Source organism: Apaloderma vittatum, unplaced genomic scaffold, assembly GCF_000703405.1.
Source record: "Apaloderma vittatum isolate BGI_N311 unplaced genomic scaffold, ASM70340v1 scaffold2312, whole genome shotgun sequence".
In the NCBI taxonomy this organism is placed as follows: Eukaryota; Metazoa; Chordata; class Aves; order Trogoniformes; family Trogonidae; genus Apaloderma; species Apaloderma vittatum.
The window spans coordinates 37313-58656 of record NW_009703965.1 but is presented as its reverse complement, the minus strand read 5'-3'; the positions used below and the strand labels follow the sequence as shown (position 1 = coordinate 58656).

The following is a 21344-nucleotide window of genomic DNA, read 5'->3' as shown; positions in this document are numbered from 1 at the left end:
GGGAAAGAAAAGTTACCCTTTGAGTCAGTGCTTTCCTATGGAGCAGGGGGTAACTAGACGGATGGCAGACAGACAGACAAACACAGTATGATCAAGCTATGCAAGAGCAGGAAAACAGAAAGAAAAGAAAGACAATGTTTAGAGCTGCATGACCTCAACCTAGATGTTTCAGCAATTTGATATCCTGCTATATTTTTATTCCACTGGCAACAACAGAAAAGCAAACAGATTCATGCATGAGCTCTAGAGATGCCTATCATGTCGCTTCGCTTCTTTTTTTGAAGAAAAAAAACAAAAAAGGTTTCTGCTCAGAACACCAGCACACATGCAGCTCCCAGGAGCAGACAGGTATCTCTGTGCTCTGCCTCCCTGACTCGGCTCTCAAGAGAAGTGGCAAGGCAAATTCTCTTCAGAAGAAGAGACCTCGGCGTTTTGAAACACGCACGCTCCACCTCTTGTCACATACCCACCAGCAGATTTGGTGGAGGGTTGTTGTCATGTGAAGTGACGCTGACTGATTCATGTGATGTTACCAGGAGGTTGTACGAGGCAACGAGCCCTTTGGCCCTATGGCACGCACAGAAGTGCCCAGCACGCTGAGGAGTTGACTCAGTGCGTGTGTGCTTGTCCCTAAAACACCCTCTAAACAAACAGAAAAATAAAAAGAAAAATAAACATCACTTTTAGCTAGTGCCATGAAGGGCATAAAAGCATTTCTGTTATAAATCATTTCAATCTGTGCCCCAGATGACATTAAACACTTCGCTTCTCTACAGTTTTATTACAGAATAAGCACTCCTACGACCTTTTGCGCGGGCAATCTGTGTTTTTGCCTGGAGTACCAAGGTGCCCTTCAGTGGTTGTAAGTAGACGGGTCACCTTTAAAACGCTGTTGATGCTGTCAGCTCCGTGTCACAGACCCTGACTGTGGCTAGACCCTGTGACCCAAAGTAAGGGGAAATATGAGCCAAGGCATCCCCAGTTCTTTCTGGGAAATAACAGAGGATCCTTCAATGCCCCATGAACTCCCAGGGGTGCAGCAAGGACCCCACCCTCGCCTGACGGGCAACGGTCACAGGAGCTCACACCTTCCTCGCGTTCCGGTCTGCTGGTAGGAGTTCCACAAACCAGCACCCCCGAGCAACACAGCCTGCGGAGTTATGACAACTAAATCAGGCTTTTGCTTAAGCAGCTTCTTCCTCTTGGAGCGGTGTTTTTACCTTTCTAGCTGCACTCCAGCACAAACCAGTGCAGCACACTGGTAGTCTCTGACCAGCAGAGCAACCCTGATCCAGGTACTATCCCAGTACTCCCACTCTAACGATGAAACTCAGATGTGAGTGATTCTTGCTGAACCACAGGGACTCCGACTCAAACAACAAATATGGTATTTGGACAGACACTTGGAGGCATGCGCAGCGTCTCCTTAGATGAACATTTATCACAGGTTTATCCTACAGCCTTGGTGGTATCAATATTCATCTGACATTCAATATCTCCTTGGAGAGGTTAACCATTCTCTGAATTTGGGTTTTGCAAAGACGACCTCATAGATCAGGCATCCAGATCCCAGGGAAATAGGGTGTCAAATATGCTGTAGAGGCTTTCAAAGCTGTTTTCTTAATGCTTATCTCATTTCTTCCCTCCCCCAAACCTTCTGCCTGGTCTTCACATGAAACTATGTAAAGCTGGGGAAAACTGGGAAAAAAGAAGTAGAGAACTGGACGGGATTCTTGAAGCCATCGAGTCTGATGTGTCACCAAGCCTGGTCCTAGACCAATGGACACACAGGTCAGCATGAAGTCCCACATGAAACAGAGTTTAGAAATCAGAGCTAGTACCGGTATCACCCCAGACACCACCAGCAAACCGAGGAAAGCCCAAGTACCTGCATAGCTCATGAAGTTACTGAACGGCGTGTTTAGGAAACTGTGAAAACCACACGTGTCGTTGCCAGGTCCAGGATCCCCACACAGCTTGTGCTTAGGAGCAGGGTTGGTGTCACTGCAGAGGTCTCCGGTCTCGAAGGAGGGCTCGGTTTCCATGCACGGATCGCTGCAGGAGAGGATCTCTGAGATTCCCCGGAAGACGTGATAGAGCCCCAGGCTGTGCCCGATTTCATGGATCATCGTGTGCGTGTGGCCGGGGATCCCATAGAAGGAGGGATTCAGCACAATGCCACCTGCATGGGGATAAAAAAAAAAAAGCTTCTATGTTTGCCTTGTCTTCCTCAGAACAGCAGGAGAAATGGAACACGATCCTGAGGGCAGATCCACTGGTAATTCATCGGATCCTCTACAGCACAGGCTGCTTCTTGCACAACCATTGCCTGCTCAGAGAAACTGCACGGCAAGGTTTAACCTCACCCTTAATCTGGGGCTCTCAGGATGAGGAATCGTGGGACAAAGCCCAACATCCTAAACCAAAGCCACAGTGATAATCGGTCTTTCAACTTTGTACACTTAATTTGGTCTGTTTGTTAATTTAGAGAAAAATCCCACCTGCAATTACTTCATACTATGCAATTTCAAATAATTTAAATGTGCTTAAAGAGAATTATTCTGCCAAGATAAGCGTAAGCTGTGCATTTGATACCAGGACTCAAACAAAATATACCTGGAGCGCTCTCTGTATAATACTATTCCACAGGGAAAGATATAATAGGAGCCTATTAATTTCTGAAACACACTAAAAATTGCAGTATGTTGCACCAATATTTGCAAACTAATAGCTGGACAAAGAAAAGAGAACACACCGAAGGCTGGAACAGTTTTTGCGGGGTGTGCTCTGATCACACAGACAGCTTTGAAATAACTGTCAGAAACACACTCTGTTCATATACTCAGACAAGCCGAGTTTGATCTGAACTGCACAGTCCACTAATGAATATGCATAAGTCTAATGTGTCAAAAAACATGAAACCCTGGAATGTGATAATTCTAAAAGAACTGCATGGTTGTTAAATGTGCGCAAAGAAAACCAACAGTGATTTTTCTGCTGTATGAATTATGGGATGTGTAGATAAGCAAATGGTAAATTAACGAGGCTTTACAGTATATTGAATTAATCATAAGAATTATATTTTTAGCTCAGTTTGATGTACCTTTGGATTTATGATATGCTTCGTATCTTTTTTATTTAGCTTGTTGACCTTAAATTTTCCAAGGCTTTTATTTAAAACTGTTTGTGTACACTGCCTACCATGAGAACAGGAGACTGCTTTGTAAAAGTTACAGTGGCAAAATAAATTTTGAAGATGGTACACTAATAATTTAGTGACAATAACAAGAGAAAAGGTTTTGGCAGGAGCAATTTCACTGGTGACTGCAGCACAGGGAAGATGAGATCACTGGTTCTGATGTACCATAGACTCTTCCTTCTCATCTGCCCAGAGACTTGGTTGCAATATCCATGGAATTAGAGAAAACCACGACTGAGGAGATTTTCAGAAGCCATCTGAATTCCGCTCTCAATGCAGGACCAATTAGGTCTCTACCACCCCTCACACATGTTGGCCTGACGTCTCTTTACAAGGCCCGACGACACGCCTGCCCCAGCAATCAATGTCAGTATCCCTACGGCTGCAAGGATTTAACTCACATCTAATCTGAATTGATTTTTTTGGCAATTTAAGTTCCTAACTTCAAGTCCTGCCTCACACGGATGTGAAGAACAGAAGATTCTCCTCCCCTTTCATCAGCTTTTATGAGATTGTCATCATCCCACTTCAGGCTCTTTTCCTTCTGTCTGAACAACTGTAATCCATTCAACCTTCCCTTGTAGCTCAATCCTGTTCTAGACCTCCCTGACTCTTGTTCTCCTTTGGTTTTCTCAGTTGTCTCACGTTTTCCCCCACGTACAGCGTCCACACAGGTTACAGTATGCCAGTTGAAATTCTATCAGCGCTGAAGAGAGAGAAAAGACCACTTTGGACATCCTGCAAGGACATCTGTGCAACTGGTGACAGAGAAAAGAGCTCCCCTTTGTGCCCGGGCACTTGTGACTATGCACACAGCGGAGAGGAGTCATGTGGGTGTGCACAAATACATATCCAGCATTTAAAGAAATGAACTGAAAATTTAAATACAGGCACAAAAGAATGAATAAAATCAATCACACTGCGACACCGTATCTGTCATGTCACAGGCAGGACCCGCACATCCTTTTCACAGCACTGACCTGCTCCTCACACTGGTTCTCCACAATCCCAGTTAATCAGACCCAGACCTACCAGTATGCAGCCACTGCAAACCCTGTGCTCCTCGTATCCCTCTCTCCCTCTTACACAATACATGCTCCGATTCCTCTGGTGCTTGGTCTCTACCCAAGTGGAAGTGTTTACACCCAGAAAGCACCCTCGCATATTTTGTGGGGGTCTCTTTCCCAAAGTTAATTCCACACTTTCTTTTCCAATGGCAGGAGTATTCGTGAAATTCCTCAGCAGGACGCGCCTTCAAAATAAAGGCTGGGTAAATGGTTCTGGCATTGGACAGCCCTGAGGCAGCTGGAGAGGGAAATATAATTTTTGCCTTTGTTGAAAATTTATATTTTTCACAGCTGTCAAGAATCTAAATCAATTGCAGTTTTACACAAAAGATAAACTCCTTTACCCAGACAATCTCTATCCCAGCCTTTAGATCTGCACCACAGGACATATTTCATATTTTTTATTAAGTACATATTGGATTTATAGAAGAGAGTAAAAAAGATTAAAGATGAATTCTTACAGACCAAGCACAGGTCTGGGAGGGCTATTACGACAGGAAATTATGACCATTATTTATTTATTTTTACTTTTTTCCATTGCAAGTCAACTTTAAACTGTTGGCTAATGTCTTTTTTTCCTTGTGAGATCTTTATTTGGTCAATGAATTCTGTCAATACGCTGTAGGAGCTGAATTTAAATTGTTTTGCTCAGGCGTGATGCTGACAATTAGCCTAACGAAGTGACAGAAGAACTCATCAGGGCTTTGGGCAAGCCTCAGCCCTCTTGCAGAAGGTTCTTCTTGGCGCTCTGGAGCTCTCCCTTTGCTCTCTGCTCCCTCCCACAGCAACACCAAGGGAAGCTGTGAAAATACTCGGTTTAGGGAAGGATTGGCCATAGTGCAGCCTTATTTCTCTCCAGCAGTGGCATCAGGGCTGATGTTTCCCACCAGCAACCCATACTCTTGCACAAGTAGAAGCCAACAGAGTTACTGTGCGCCTGGGGTACCTACAAAGTGACAGAAATCACAGCAGTGTGGGTGCTGTTCGAGGTCAGGGCTGCTCTCTCTCTTTGGTTTTGCCAGACGATGTAACCATAGGGAATGCTCACTGGCAGGAATTTACAGCATCTTATGGTGTGGGTGCTCCCTGCAGGAGCTCGTGGAGATGAGGCTGGAGGCAATTCAGCACAGAAGTGGCTTCACTTCCAGTCTAGCTCGGCAGGAGACTGGATGTGTGCCAGTGCCAGTGCTTGGGAAGGGCAGTTTGCTCACACTCCGTGCACAGCAGCTGCAGAGCTGAATGCTCTAATAAAATGTTTACTAACTCAAGTAGGGCAGCCAGCTCCAACTGCTTGGTCGGAGCCTCTCTCAGCTATGGAGACAGGTGATTATGAAGAGATGTTAGCACCTAGGTTTTGGGGTAATGTATTTTTTAATATGGAACAGCCTCCCTGATTGATGGCTTGAGATTTAGCTCATCTCTCATAGTATAGTTCAGAATAATAAATACCGTATTTTGCTGTCCTTAACTAGGTTTACATTTGCCACATCTTTTCTGTTTTGCTCAACGTGGAGTTTGGCAATATAAAACCTGGCCTTCCACAAAGACTGAACTTGGCTGAAAGTGGACTTTGCTTCCAGCCTAGGAAGGTCTGGGCGAGCTGGAGAAATATCTGGAAAACTTGTGAGAATCCCTGCTTTTATAAGATGACCAGATCAGGCTTGCAACCTGAGGGAGGATTGCGTAGTTAGGAGTAGCACACACAGACTCAGTCGGTGCCTTTTGAACCCTCTGAGGTTCATCTGACATTTTGCAAGGAACACGGGTCCAGTGGCCCCGCAGGTGTCGGAGCAATGAGTCATCTAGGAGGCTGCACAGCTTCGGCTGGAGCTCTGGGTTCCAGCAGCCGTACTCAGCAACCCAGTTACGAAACACGCAGGGCGATCCGCTGGGTAGCGAACTCTTTCCAGTTCCACTCAAATGAACATTAGAAATACAATCTCTCAGCAGTTTGCTCTTTTGCACGTCGGTAGAGAAAAACAGCAACAGCTTTTGACTATAGTTTGTGAGGAAAATTAATTGAGCACTTACTAAGCAACGAACTAAGGATCAGAATGGAATAGGCTAAGGTTAAAAATTTACTTCTGTCTAGCACTCCCCCACCTATCCCCCCAATCTTCACAAAGTGCTCCCATGGAGTGAATGCCCTGCAAAGTAGCTTCACTTAAAAGGTGAAATACTTTCAGCCTGACATCATCTACAAATACCATAATATGCTTTGGGTTTATAACCTAATATTTTCCTGGTTGTGAGCCAGTATCTGGGAATCGTGAAATACTTTTTTTCCCCTGACTATATGTTGGAGGAATGATAAGAAATCAGGACAGAGCTTAATGCATATTTGTCTTTCCTTCTTAACTCCTCAAAAGAATGCTTTACATAGAAGAAACATCTTTATCACTCACCTAGATGCATCAAGGCTTCCTTGTCCCAGGGCCAAGTTGCCACTCCAGCCAGCTCCTCCTCAGAGGAATTGGCAAAGAAGATGTTGAGGTGTGTGGATCCATCCAGTTTGAGTATGTTCTTTAGTTCGTTGACATCTAAGTATGCTCTGTGGGAAAAGAAAAGCATTTTTTTCTTCTAAAGGTGACTTGAAAAGCAACAAGGGATTGAAGAAGTGCTGCAATCCAAGCAAAAATCTTACAATATCCTGCATATCAATCATCTGAAATATTATAATAACCCACTCCCAAACTTCAATTACTTTGCATTAATACAGGGAGTCTCATTTAAGGACTTCAGACCATTGATTAAGTAAGGCCACAAAATCCAAGATAAATACATAAAGCTGTCCACATTCCTAAGATAAGTATAGGAATCTATTTATTATTAATGTAATTAAGCAGGTATTATGGCTAATAAATCTTTTTATATCAGCAGTTACCTTGCACATTTCCTCTAAGCTGTTTATTATTGTTACCTCTAATTTTCCTTCACAATAACAAGTTTCACCTCTTCAGGCTGATGCAACAACCAACACCGTCTGGCCGAGTTCCTCCTTTAGCATCAGTGACACTTTAGCATCACATCTCACTTGTGCTGAGATGCACATGGACCAGCCCCGGCATGGGGCGGTGGTTTGGAAATTGCTGTTTCCAGAAAGAAAAGTCGTGCCACGCGATCTCTGCAGAAGTGCAACCATACCGTGAAGCACATTCCTAAGCCTCCTTAGGTGTCCCCTCGGCCCCTAGGTGAGCGGCATTTCCTCTTAGCTTTTGGGATGCTTGCAGGCAAGCAAAGCCAATCCCTTAAGTCTGATGGCTGTTGGAAGTACTTTTTGCACTCTGTTAAAGGAGTAGCCTTTGTCAGTACTGGAGTGCAGGAGTTACTTGCCTTCAGTGGCACCATGACACTCTTAGAGTAACGCCGGAGAAAGTGAAGCATAAGAGTAAACCTATTGTTTTTTCGTTTCTGGCTTATGTTGTCTTTTGATACTGAAGTGTTGTGCTAACACAAGATCTAAACCCCAGATAAGTTGTACTATCTTCACTTGACAGGTGGAAACAACAGAAAGGTCACACTGAGTCAAGCACGGTTGACTAGCTTGCAAGGAAAGGACACCAGCACGGTCTTGAGCAGGTTGAGTCCTGCTTCTTAAAGTCCCTCTTCCCGTATGTGTACGGGTGTGCATAGCGCTTATGTAGCTCTCACAAATCAAACTCACTCACATTCAGTAATTAGGGTTCCTTGCATACTTTGCAAGGCTTTCGTTCCCAGAAGGGTGAAGAAAAAATAGGGGACTTGGCTCAGCACCAAGATCTTTCTGTCCTTCCCTGGAGGACTCCCCAATGGAAAATACATTCATATTTCCACAGTAGCTTCCCCTGCCACTTGCTGAAGTCATTGCCTCCAAAATAGTTCACGGCTGGGTGTCCCCAGGCCCTCGCTGACTCATGGAGGAGGACATGCTCTTCAGGGACGCCAGTGGAAGGGTATGTTTCCATTCCATACAAGTGTTTATCTTGCGACCAAATGCAGATGACATCCTGAAGGACAGGCCAGCACTGGGACCCTTTACACATTTCTCATCTCTCCACTGTTCCCAACGCATCTATGGAAAAGACACTCCTCTTCCTTCCCCTTAACTCCTCAAGCTTGCTCTGCACGTATCTGCACCATGCTCTGAGGCCGTGTGTAATCTCTTTCCAGGACCTTCTTTGTGCCTTTGAAAGCACATTTTCCAAATGTGGGCTCATACTGACACATCACAGAATCACAGAATGTCAGGGGTTGGAAGGGACCTCAAAAGATCATCTAGTCCAGCTCCCCTGCCAGAGCAGGGTCACCCAGAGCAGGTCACACAGGAACATGTCCAGATGGGTTTTGAATGTCTCCAGAGAAGGAGACTCCACAACCTCTCTGGGCAGTCTGGGCCAGGGCTCCGTCACGCTCACAGTGAAAAAGTTTTTTCTAATATTTTTGTGGAACCAAACATATGTATGAGAGCTAACGTGCATTTCCAAATGGAAGTGTGAGCACACCGGGGGAACGCATGCATGTGACGAGGACGCTGGGTATGTCTGCACTTATGGCAGCAACAGCGAAGGACAGTGGGCAAAAGAGTAAAAGAGAAGGTGGGAGCGATGTGATACTTCACGCGAGAGAGAAAAGGGCAGAAACAGAAGCCTTGTGGACATTTAAGTAGGAAAACGTTTGTGTGTTTTGAATCACAGTGGGAAGGAAAAGGCTGTCTGTATTGACTGCGGCTGTTGACTCTGGACACAGACACTTTGTGGCCCATGTAATTCTCTGTAGGAGTAACTATAATCAAACTCCCCTCCTGAGATTACCATTTTTATCCTCACTCTCCTCTTACAGTTTCAAACAATAATAATCTAAACTAGTACTTCTTTATTCTCAGCTGTCTTTTTGCTTATTGTTTACACAATCCAATCCCCACTTATAACCCCAGTGCACGGCCATAATCGCTCTCTCACTCACATACAGGCTACGTGCTTCAACATCTACGGCTGTTTTGTACCTGGGTTATTACTGCAGACACCAACCAGAGCAGACAGCACTTAACTAACTGGCCAGTGATGTCAGTGCATCACCGAGACAGAGCTCATGTCTTATAAAAACCCACCATACTGAGTCAATTGGGCTTGGTTTTACAGCACTTCCCTGACCTCTACTTATCTGCTAACCAGCACGGGACTGTGAAGGAGCAGAATCACCGAATCCCAGGTTGGAGGGGACACCAGGGATCAAACAGCATGAGAACAGAATGCTAAGAGGATTTTTAGCAAAGGGTCTGCACAGGAATAGGTGCAAACAGGTCACGTCAGAGAGGAGGCAAAAGTAAACTCCTTTGTAAATGCAGTCAGCAACCCCCACCACATAAACATGCTCGAGCGTTTAGCTCAGGCAAATATCCCTGGTGAGCATGCGAACATGTGCCTGCATGTGCGCGCAGGAGCAGGGGCGAGTGTGTAAGCAGGGCTCTGGGTTGTGCGCGCACGCGAGGGAGCCAAGAGCCTGCATGCGGAGGAGCCGGCGCGCGCGTGTGTGTAAGAGATAAAAACACGAGCTGGAATTCCATCCTCTCTTTCCTCCCCATGTTTCTAATAACCTCTCATCCCTATCCATCATCACCACATTCCTACACTCAAGGAGGCATAAATTAACTACTTTTGCAGTTCATGTCCAACTAACGTAGCCGCAGGCAGCGGACCCAACAGTTACCAGGTCAAAATAGTTTTCAGTTATTGCGTTGGACTGGGCTGACTCCCCCCTGCTGCCGCGGCTGCTTTGTTATCAGCCCAGACTATCTGACCCAACGCAATCTGCGAGCGATGCCGACACTTCTCAAGGTTATGTGGGTCCCCTGATAGAGGACATAATGTCTGTCACATGGGCTCGTGCCAAAGAGAGCCAAAGAGCCCAGCCTTCCCAGCACTGCCAAACTCGCATTTCAAAGACGTGAGTGCAGTCTTGGAAAGGGATCAAAGCCTTTCCAACTGTCATTAGAATATTTCCTTTATGCATCTCTCCGTGAGTGCCAGCAACATATTTCATGTAATTCATTGGCTTGAGATGGTACCTCCAATATAAACCTGAATGGGGGAACTGTCAGGGCAGGTCTGTGTGGAAAACAAAACAAAACCCAAAGCACAACAAAACACATGTAATTCCTGTAATGGAAAAAACATACGATGCTGCGAGCGTGCCTCGCTCAGGAAAGCCTAATGAGCCTATTAGTGCATCATAAAAGGTCTCCTTTGCTGGAATCTGGTTTAGACATAGAAATTCTATGGGCTGTTTAAGGCCATTTGGGACACCAAATCACATCAGGCAATGCACACGCTCCCACCCAGATCTTTTCATTGACTTATTCGCACAACACGCAGCTTCGCTTTGCTTTTTACCTCCGCTGCCGTGCAAACGGCTCTCTGGACCCGCGCCACCCAGCAGCTCGCCCTCACCCAGGAAACCCCAGCCCTTGGTGGGTAACGTGCGTCCCGCACAAAACTCTGGTTTCACTCTCATGGAGTCTTTATCTCACCCTGCAGCATCTGGCAACTGCCCCACCTGCCTCATGAGCTGCTGTCCCCGGTTTCTGCCCGTTTGGGTCATGCCTTCGCCATGGCAGGACCCGTCGCCAGGCAGCGAAGTCATCCCCAGCTCCACCTGCCCGCTGGCCACTGCAGAGAGCTCCCTCCCTTCTGCTCCAAACCAAACCCAGCCACAAACCTCCACCATTTAGCTACAAATACATTTGACACCGGCTTTTAAACTCAGTTGGTATCAGGTGTAATTGTATTAAAACTGGCTCCAGCAGTCTTGTAACTGGGATGGAAATTCTTCCTCCCAGGTCAGAGAGTGGCTTTCTCTTGTTTCCCCTCATACGGCCGGGGTGCAGCCTCTTGCACCTCTTGCTGTTTTTGAGAGGAACACAGAAGCCTTCCAGCCCTTACTGTTAGGAAATTTCTTCTGCTGTTTGCTCTGAGCTACTCTCTATTTGACTTTGTTTTTTCCCTTCAAAGACAAGCATCGCTTTACAGCAAGAAAACAAACAGGGTACTTAAGGGATTATTTGCGAAACTCCACCCAAACACAGAGTAGGAATTTTGCTGTCTGCTCACTGTGGAGTATGGTCTCCCAACTGCCTGGTGAGTTTGTTAGGAATAAAAGGCTGTTGCATCTCATCATTAAAACAAACAAACCAACAAAAGAAAAATCCCAATACACCAGGATCTTCCGAATTGGGAAGTCAGCCTTAAAAAGTCTCCATTTTATCTCTCCACATACATATCATCTGCACCCAGCAGGCTCAGAGTACAGCAGGACAGAATAAATCCGGAATCACAGGGACCCAGTAAGTCACTCGTCTTCCTAGGACTCCTTGTTTCCGCTTTCATTTTCGGTGCTCCCAAAAAACCCATCAGCCCAGTTTAAACCACGGTATGCAGATCAGCAGATGAAGAGAAAGCTTTTCAGGACAGTCCTGCGCAGGTCCAGGTGTGGCTCCCAGCGTGTCGTGGCTGGTGTGTCTCAGTGGGGTTCCCTTCACCCTCCAGCTGCTCTTGGCCCAGGACTGACACCAACTCGTTAGCGCAACGAAGACCACAGCACTTGGTATGGGGACAGGCACTCACCCACAATCCTGTCTGTTCGAGTAAAATTGTTGGGTCCAAAGCTTTAGAGCTGTAGTGACCAGCAAGGATGGTTTTGAAATAAATTATGTTCTTCCTGAAGATAATGGCAAGAGCTATGATTTCAACAGCACTGAAAGCTGACCCTGAAATGGGGCCATTTGGCAGACGCGCGCAATTGTAGTTTAGCCGTTCCCCCTGTGATTTCTCAGCCCTGGGTGGTTAGCCACGGAACTCTCCTCTTGGAGACGCAGTGCTGATGCCAGCGTGTGGGCTATCTTTTGCCTTCTGTCACAGAGTCAGAGACAAACAAGTCTGGAAAGGACACCCAGAGATGGTCACTGCTCACCCTCCGCCCCAAAGCAGGGACGTCTCTATAAATCTCACCGCACAAGTTTGTATCTAAGCTTATACTTAAGACCACAGACGATAAGGACTCTGCCACTGTCGAGCCACCTGCAGCCCACGTTTCCACACCTTTACAGTCTGGAACTGTTTGTAAAGGCTTTTTTTTTTTTTTGCTGCAACAGATGTGCACGACTATTCGCACCATTCGCCAAAGACAAGGAGATGAGATGATTCCCTTCTGCTTTAGCAAATTTAGTACTTATTTGAAAGCTTATTTGCAAACCATCCCACTTTTAGGCTACAACCACCTTCTTCAGCCTGCCCCCACTGGTTATATTATTTAAGACCTCTGGTGCTCTCATCTGTGCTCTCCACATCCTTCTCAAAGGCAGATCATCAAAACAAGAACACAGTCCTCAAGGTGAGAGCTTATCAGTGCCATGTAACTGCTACATTTGTCTTGTCTGTCACCTCCAAGCTGATATAAAGTACACAGGAGAGACACTTCAGACCCAAGACCTACCTTTCTTTTCTACTTGTTTGGTTTTTTTTCACCTGAAGTGCTACAGGTCTATCAACACTATGAACACTCTTCAGCAGTGGACTTGCAATAAAATTTCCATCTGACCTGATGTTAAAGATCTGCCTTTGCTGGCAAATTTAATTTTGCTCCTCATTTCAGACGAATTCCCATAAATCACGTGAAGCAGGAAGCATGCCTCATCTACATTTAGTTTAGTGTTAATTTAAGACACTGGTGTAAGTGTAGTAAAAGTCATGATAATTTATTGATAAAGGTATAAATCTTTCAGTGATTGGGACAGAGCCTGAAATAGAGCAGAGCCAGAATATTACAAGTGAAAGGCTTCGGGTCCCCATTTAGATCCAGATCGCTGCCTGTGTTCACACTGAAATCCAAATGTGTAACTGTAATTCCAACCGCATCCAAACCAGGCAGCCACTAGGTCATGTCCACAGGCATAAATTGCAAGCACTGTCAGCACATGCAAGCTTGGCAGCTTTTAAAGAATTTAGTTTATCCGCTGCAGCAAAATGTCCCCTACAGCCCCCAAATCTGATCTCTCGTTACAAGAAAGGAGGAATGTTTTGGCGAGAAAAATAATGATAAGGATCCAAGAAAAGACACTTAGGATAATTGTTCAAAAATAAACGCAGCTTCTTGGGTAGGTCTGGTAGCCCGTGCTGAACTCTGTATCGCTCCGTGACACTGCTAATGCATTCAGGTTAGCTGGGTAAAGCTACATCTAGTTTTTTTTACCTCAGTGACGGGTCCTACGGTTAAAACCGACCCTGAGCAACACATACCACAAAATAAAAGGCTACAGAGCTACAAAAATCTGGGTGTTTGTCGATCCTAGGGTGCCCTCTTTTCCAAACTGAATTAATTCTACCATTATGCTAGTGACTCAGGCCTTACATATCCTTTCAAAAAAAAAATTTCCAGAAAATATAGAAAGAAAATAAGAGTTTCACTGTGCAAAATATGGGACACCTTTGGGTCTGGCTTTTCTTTATCCTGCAATCCTGCAACACAGACTGAGAGCAGTTTTTTGGTCTAAAGTAGGAAATTTTTACAATTGTCAAGTCATCAGTTTCACGTCATTTGCTTCCAGTGTTACAGTCCTAGAAATAAGCACATTCCTACTGTAACGTTTTGCACTATGAATCTATAGGAGTGCAAGGAAAAAACTCACCCCATAGAAAGGAAATTATTTGCTGCTAAGTTCTAAAAATCACTATTATAGAACGCTAACGGTGCAACCGTGCTCAGCTCTGCCTGACTTTCTCATAAAAGACCTCTAACAAACAACACAGCTTTATTTCACGCAATTGCTTATAGATAATTTCTGGGTGTTGTACACACAATATCTACTTAAGAGGCTGAATCACAGCAACAGGTTGTAAAAAACATGAAGGCTGGACTTCTCCAAACCTAGCTCTGGGTCCTCTTTTGGTCTGGTTCACGTGAGCTTGCACCTTGAGCCAAGTTCTGGTCCCCGTGGGCTGCACACTATGATGTATTTGCTCCAGTGTAAATCTAGAGTTAGTCAGAGTAAAACTTGACTCTCAAAGTGCAGCTTTGGGTTCAAATCCAAAATGTCAAAGGAAACCTCAGCTGAAACAACCAATTTTTGCCCAATTTCTGGCCAATGCAACTTGATTTTTTTAAGGAGGGAGGCGGGTTTCCTCAGATCTCCACACAGATTCTCTCAAAGGTTTGTAAATCCTTGCCAAATCCTTCACAAACCTGGGCTGAGATTCAGAAACACAGTGAAAACAGATTTTTTTTTTTTTTCCCCTAGTGCTTTTGCTTCTGGTTCTGGCCAGGATAAGAAAGAGTAGAGGCTCGGGGGAAAAAAATGGGGAAAAAGATGATGTAAAAATCTTCAGATGCCAAGATGTTCTGTCTCAGCTCTGTGCAAAAATTTGGGGTGGCTGTTAATGTAGACAAAATTATTGGTTCCCTCTTTCCCGTTCTTCCCAGGCTTTACTGCCAACATCTTATAGCAGAGACATCACCTTTATCACAGAACGGTTTGGTTTGGTTTGGTTTGGAAGGGGCCTTCAAAACGATCTAGGTCCAACCCCTGCCATGGGCAGGGACACCACCCTCATAATGAACAACTTTACATCTAATCTAAATCCACTACCCCTTGTCCTACCACTGCACGGCCTTGTAAAAACTTTTACAGATAATCTTTATGTGGTTTTATAAAGAGCTGCAGTGATACAGACCATAAACATGTGATCACGGAGCCTTCCTCCCTCACAAGGTCTATGACCAAGAGCGAAGAAACACTTGAGTTCACTCGTGCAGCAAGAACTGAAAAGCCCCGTTTCTTCGCACGACCATAAAAAACAATTAAGCTAACCAGCTACACAGAACTAGGAAAAGATATGCTGGCAGGCCAATTTGCAGGAAGAAAAAAGAAAACAAAGAGAAAGCCCTGGCAAAGAGAACTGTGACCTTACTGTACCATTAACTTCTGAGACAGTGAGTAGGATTAAAGCATGGAACATTTCAAGACGCATCTCTAAAACAGCAACACATTAGGAAGCATATATGCACATTTCGCAGCCCTTTGAAATCAGCAACACTGGCAGGTTTATTTGTTTTGATTGTCTCTTTTTCTTTCTTTTACTACTTTGGGATTTTTTCCTCTCTCCTTTTCAAGACTAGAGCCAAATGACCCATGAGAAATGTACTGTAATTTGTCTCTTATCCATCCCTCATCTCCATCTGATATTTCCTCTGCCCTGGTTACCCTGATGTTTTTCCAGACTCTACAGCCTGAACTGTTGTAACAAGGAGAAAAGTCAAATGATAAAGAAAGAAGTGGTGTAAGGATATTTTCAAGAACCCATTCTGTTAAAACAGATTTCCTTTGCCGCTTTTCCAAAAATCCCTTTCAGTTGCAGCAAACTATGTACGCTTGAGAATTTAAAATAGCATAGGAAGGTGTATACACACACATACACACATATATATATATATTAGGCTATTTTAACCATCAGTTATACTGCTTGGCACTTCCACAGTGCTTCCCTTCTGGGCCTCAAAATACTTCCTAAACACGAGGAGAGAAATTCCACTCTGGTCAAAGCCCTGACACAAGCTCTCTGCACTGCTCCAAACCCCCTCCAAGGGCTTAAGTAATAGTAAAGTGGGACAAGAACCCTCACGCTGGGCCTCCAGAAATTCTGCCCTGACTGAAGAAGTCATGAAATAGGCAAATGGAATAATTTTCCTTGTCTTCCGAATGGGAAAACTGAGGTAGCGCAATGTAATAATTCGTTCAAAGTAACAAAATCATTCAGTGTGACAGCTAGGATTAGAAACTCGATCTCTTGAGCCTATGTTCCGCGATAATATGGATCATCTTTCTTTTAAATAAGCAGTGGCTTGTGTTACTGATCCTTTAAGTTTTCTGCTGGTGGCCACTAATCATATTTTACAAGCCTTCACTCTTATTTTATATCCTTTTACTCATATTTTACAATCTCCAAAAAAGTCCTAAAGGTCTGGTGCTCAGCAAAAGCGAAGTCAGAGCTCTCAACAATAAGCTGGTCCTTCCCAAATCCCTCGGCTTCACTGTTTCTGGAGACAAAGTAGCACATTTACTTCATAAACGGATTTTCTTATGAAACCGGGGCTCTGCTTTCAATGAGCAAACAGCCACCGTTCTAATAATCTTTGGCATTTACATACCACCTCTCATCCCAAAGCTTCCAAGAACAACCAACAGACAAAGTGCATAGCACACTGCACAATAGCGCAAATAAAGGACATTTTTGGTTTCAACCACCAGAACAAACCTGATTTTTTTGTAAAAAGCACGAGAGACCAGGAATGCAGCCTGTCATCGCTCCCTTGAATCAGGTCAAGAGTTGGGTAGAGCCTCTGTTAACCAGGCTGGAAGTTAAGAGATCAAGAAGAAACTTGAGGCTTTGATACAGAATTTTCTTTAATTATTGGAGTAGCTCACAGTAACTGTCTGTATTAAAGTTGTCAGATGACTCCCACTACTAATATTCAACTCCAGCCTCATCTTTCTCACGTCCATCCCAGTGGCTGGAGGGTCAAGCCTGAGGTGACATTTGCAGCCTGCCCAGACAAGCACCCGGCTGGCCAGACCCCTGGGAGTCGCGGTGGGAGGGACCCAGGTTTTGGATCCTCTGGAGCACGTGGTGACACGTGGCACCGTCACGGCCAGGGCATGCAACTGGGACTTTAAGGGGCTGGTCCTATAGCAACTTCTCTAATTAAGAGGCAGTAAAAACACAGGGTGTAGAAAGAACAAGATCAAATTCTCTGCTCCTTTCATCTCACTTTTTGACACTAATCCTCCCTGCACATGAACCGCATGCCACAAAGTGAGATATACATTGCTATTGGAATGAAGAGCGACCTGGAATGAGGCCGACATCAGCAAGAAAACAAAGTAAAATCATATAAAACCACAAAGGACCTAGCATGTTTAGTACAGATACTTTTGGAGTTGATGGGCCAAAATAACCAAATATGCATCTTGCAAAACATCACTTCTGCTTTGGAGATGCCGCTTCTTTTCTGTTTCTGTTTTTATAACTCATGGATGTCCAAATCTTGTTTCTTATTCTCCTGGCAGAGTTGTGCAAAAAGTCGATTCCCCTGCAGTGGGCAGATCATCTATAGCTTATGGTTAGGATAATCTCAATTTTTCTCCTTTTCTGAGAAAAAAAAATTGAAAATGTGATTCAAATGAGACTGATTGAAATTTCCTCTTATTTCATCTTATGCAGGAAAGGGTAGAAGACACCCTTTGATACAGCAAAGAACATAGTCTGGTCATGGAGACTTCAATTCAGGCAGAAATCAACTCAAGCTTGTGCCCTGGCACTAAAAGCCTCACGTTTTCAAAATTCATGAGACCTTTTTCTCCCCATTACAACAGAGCACTAATATTTTGCTCTTTCTGTTCTCTTCTTTTTTTCAGGGGACATTGATGGATCATACCAGTAAGTTTTTCATCTTCAAGAGTGAAGTCCTGAGCACATTTTTAAGAAAAAGAAAAAAAAATTATATTGATAGTCAGATTCAAAGAACTACTAAATATTACAAGAACTACGAAAGCTAGTTACTCTTGTTCTTTCCCAGAAGTGAAGAGATTACAAGGAAACAGAAAATGTCAAACAGAAATTTCACGTAAGAACATTTAGCTTTGAAGTTCCCAGAATCCACAGTAAATTGCCAGATGATCTGGAAGAAACACCAACACACCTGCAATGAAAATAGTTCAGAGTTGCAGGAGGAGAATATTGCAGAGAGTGTATTTTCTAAATCCAACAATATTATTTTTATTATCCTTTTCTTTCCCCCCACCCCTAAATTTCTACTCCTGTTCACTAGGAAGAAAGAAAGAAAGGAAGCGCAAAAGAGAGGACTCAGTAGATCATGACTTTGTCAAGGGACTGCTCTTGGGAGACTAAATGGGGCAGCAACGGCTGCAACAGCTACTGCTAACAGAACTAACTCCTTGCCATCAAAATCCTGCCCCCCATTTCTCTCCACTGAGCCAGAAACAAGCAGCAGGAGGAAAGACGTAAATGTGCCTTTTCCAAACACTTCAGAGCTTTCAAAGTCTCCGGTTTTTAAATCTAAGCAGGATCTGTAGCTTCTGCATAGGTACAAGGTAGAAGCAAACACCACCGCACATGTGTGCTTCTGAGAGTGGACATTTCTTGAACTGAAGGACATACCCAGCAGAGTCGGTCCTCTGCCCCTTAAGCGAACAGTGGGCAGCAGAAACATCTAATGCCCAAGTTACAAGTCGATGGAAGGACGTTTGGGTAGCCTCACATATGGATCTGTTAACACACATACCAGAAAAAAGGCACTATCAGTCCAAAACATAAGGCTGATTGTAAGCGGTTCCCTGGAGGACACATTTCCCAAGACCCTACAAAATTGGACTGGCAGCTCATGAAACGTACAATAGTGCTCCAGCATGTAAGAGTAAACTATAGGAAATCATACCCATATATTTGGCCTTCAGACACGAGCACAGAAATTGCCTGTTTTGGCAGCACAAGCCTGTGGATCCACATGAATCAAACCCAGACCTCTAGCAAAGGGCTATGAGAATACAAAGATCTATTCTCCCTTGTCAAATACTAACACGAGAGGAGGAAAACTCTAATTTTCCTTTATGGCAAATTTCTTGACTAACTTTCGCTGTGAGTATGACTGCTACAGACAGGCCACGCAGTTTGATTTCTCCCTAACATCTGCACCCTCTGTCGCTCTATCGGCATACCTCAGCCACACGCTGAATTTCGCTCTGGTTTGCTGCAGTAATTTATTAGTAACGTGTCACCAACAGCTACAACAGGTCTTAAGATCTAGATGACCACAAAACTAGCTTTGCAAAGGATCCAGCAAAAATTACAGGTTGTCATTTTTGCTCATTGTTTCCCACATACAGACCTGGAATTATACAGACCCGCATTTATGAAACATATATTAGCATGAAATGTCTTGCAGCTCCCTGTCAAACACAGAGAAACTCCTCACTTTCACAACTCCTCTGCTGCCAGCTCAAGCACATCTCAAGAACTCTGCAGAACCTGAGACATTCTGCCCTATTCAGTTGCGGGGGAAGAGAAGGCATTCCAGAACCACTTTTTGGAGTATCTCCTCCTGGTTGTGTTCTAGATCAAAACCTAGAAACGCTTCAGGTGTTGTTCCTAAATGAATGAAAAGAGAACTTCGTGTCTGATCAAGATGAGGATAGCTAAAGGTTTGAGCCTGCATTTTTAAGACAAAAAAATATTGACATTTTGAAGCAAAAGCACATGAATAACTCTAACCCCAGAAGCAAAACTATTGGAGGAATTCCGAGTGTAGCCCATTTCTGAATCTGACTGGGGGCAGAGGGGGAATCAAATGGCACACATTTCTCCAGGCAAACTGGGAGAAACACTCTGATGTGTCTGACGGAAGCGTTTTACACTGTGTGTGGAAGTTTATCATGACCGATCAATTCTGGAAGAATTAGTGAGTTCTGCTTTTTGGCACTGACACAGGTGTGGTAAAAAGGCTGGAGGCAAAAGGGAAGTAATTTTCATAACGCTGTGAACTGTTGCCATCAATCCTTACGCAAAACATTTCTTGTACTTACTCTAGTGCAGTGCTGTTCTGTAGGAGCCTTCCTCTTAGCTATTGCCCTTCGTCTCAGGAAGGCTCTTGACCTTGCTTGTGCTCTGGATGTAGAGATCCAAGCCAAAGACTGAAGTCTTTGAGAGTTCAATCTTTCTACGGACTTCAAAGAGCTTGGGATATGTAGCTTAGTCCAGACAGAAAGCATAACATACGTTTGGAACAACACTATATATATAAAAATAGAAAAGACTGAACGACTGTTAAGGAATGCAGTCTTGACGGTGAAGCCTGATGTGAAATGTGCACGGCACAGACCTATTTTCAACCCCTAACCCAGGTGGCTCTGGATCCTAGTGGATGCACTTACCTCTTCTCCAGCAATTATAAAGACTTTAAGATTTAATTCTCTAAATCATGCCTATGCTGTGTGTCTATACCTGCTGCGAGCAGATGGCACGGCTGTTACCCTAAGGAACTAACTGAGCAAAAACTACAAATAGCCAATGCTTATCCTCAGCACTCAGTGCCCCAACACAGAGGCTACACATTTGGGAAGGAAACAGCAACTCGCAGAATTAGCAAGCCAAACGTGAAAGCAAAAGAAACACCAAAAATGCCAAGCCCAGACATATTCAGCTATTTTGAATAATATAAGTTTATGCAGTTCTTATTATTATTTCTCAGGCATGCCTATGTTTGTCTCCATTTGTGCTTGCTGGAGTTGAAGATGGGAACAGAGCATCACTGAGCTCGTGGAAATCAGGAGATCACAGAAAAATGCTGTTTTGTAATTGTTTTCAACTGGTTCTGCAAACGTAAGCAGTTCAAGACAGCTTGGACACACTTCCATTCTCTCTGAAGCTCACATGAAGCATACTAAGGTCTGGCCTTTTTGACACCTACCCATGTTCTCTACATGAGTGTATCATTTCTTTATTTACTTACGGTTTTTCACCAGTTAACCTCTCCCTGTCTCTTTTTTAATTAAAAGAAAACAAATAAATGAATCAAGGAAACACAAAACAAATCAGGGCAACACTTTTCAAAGTGTAAAGGGGATTTTGATACCCACACACTAGTGATGGTGAGTGGGTCTTGTCTTGGGAATGTAATTCCCTTTGTGCCTTTGGAAGGTGTACAGAAATTGCATAGATGATTACAGTGATGGGTCTATTAATCGATATTTTCTGGATTTTATGTTACTTAATCAATGCCTGAGCTCTGACTGCAAAAGAAACTCGAATTGACACCCCCACTTCTTCCTGCTCAGTGTTCCCTAACCTGTCTTCTTCGATATACGAATATCAGTTGTGAGTTTGACAGGGGCACCAGTCTCATTACATCGTGTCATGGAAATTAGAAATGAATCAATAAACAAAGGGGGAAAGTCCTGATCGGCTTGTTCCTACCACACAACGTGGAATTCTTCACATTTTACCCCTAATCCCACACCCGATCAAATTGAAATGGCT

The 21344-nt window shown here is 44.2% G+C and overlaps 1 protein-coding gene across 1 annotated transcript in view; it reads right to left on the bottom strand.

Annotated features, from left to right (window-relative positions):
- Positions 1–21344, bottom strand: part of PAPPA (pregnancy-associated plasma protein A, pappalysin 1) — a gene marked incomplete at its 5' end in the record, with an annotated part of 150187 nt that overhangs the window by 116644 nt on the left and 12199 nt on the right. The window contains 2 exons of the mRNA XM_009864832.1: positions 1889–2182; positions 6672–6817. Of these exons, the coding sequence (XP_009863134.1) occupies positions 1889–2182; positions 6672–6817 (440 nt within the window). The remainder of the gene's footprint in view (positions 1–1888; positions 2183–6671; positions 6818–21344) is intronic.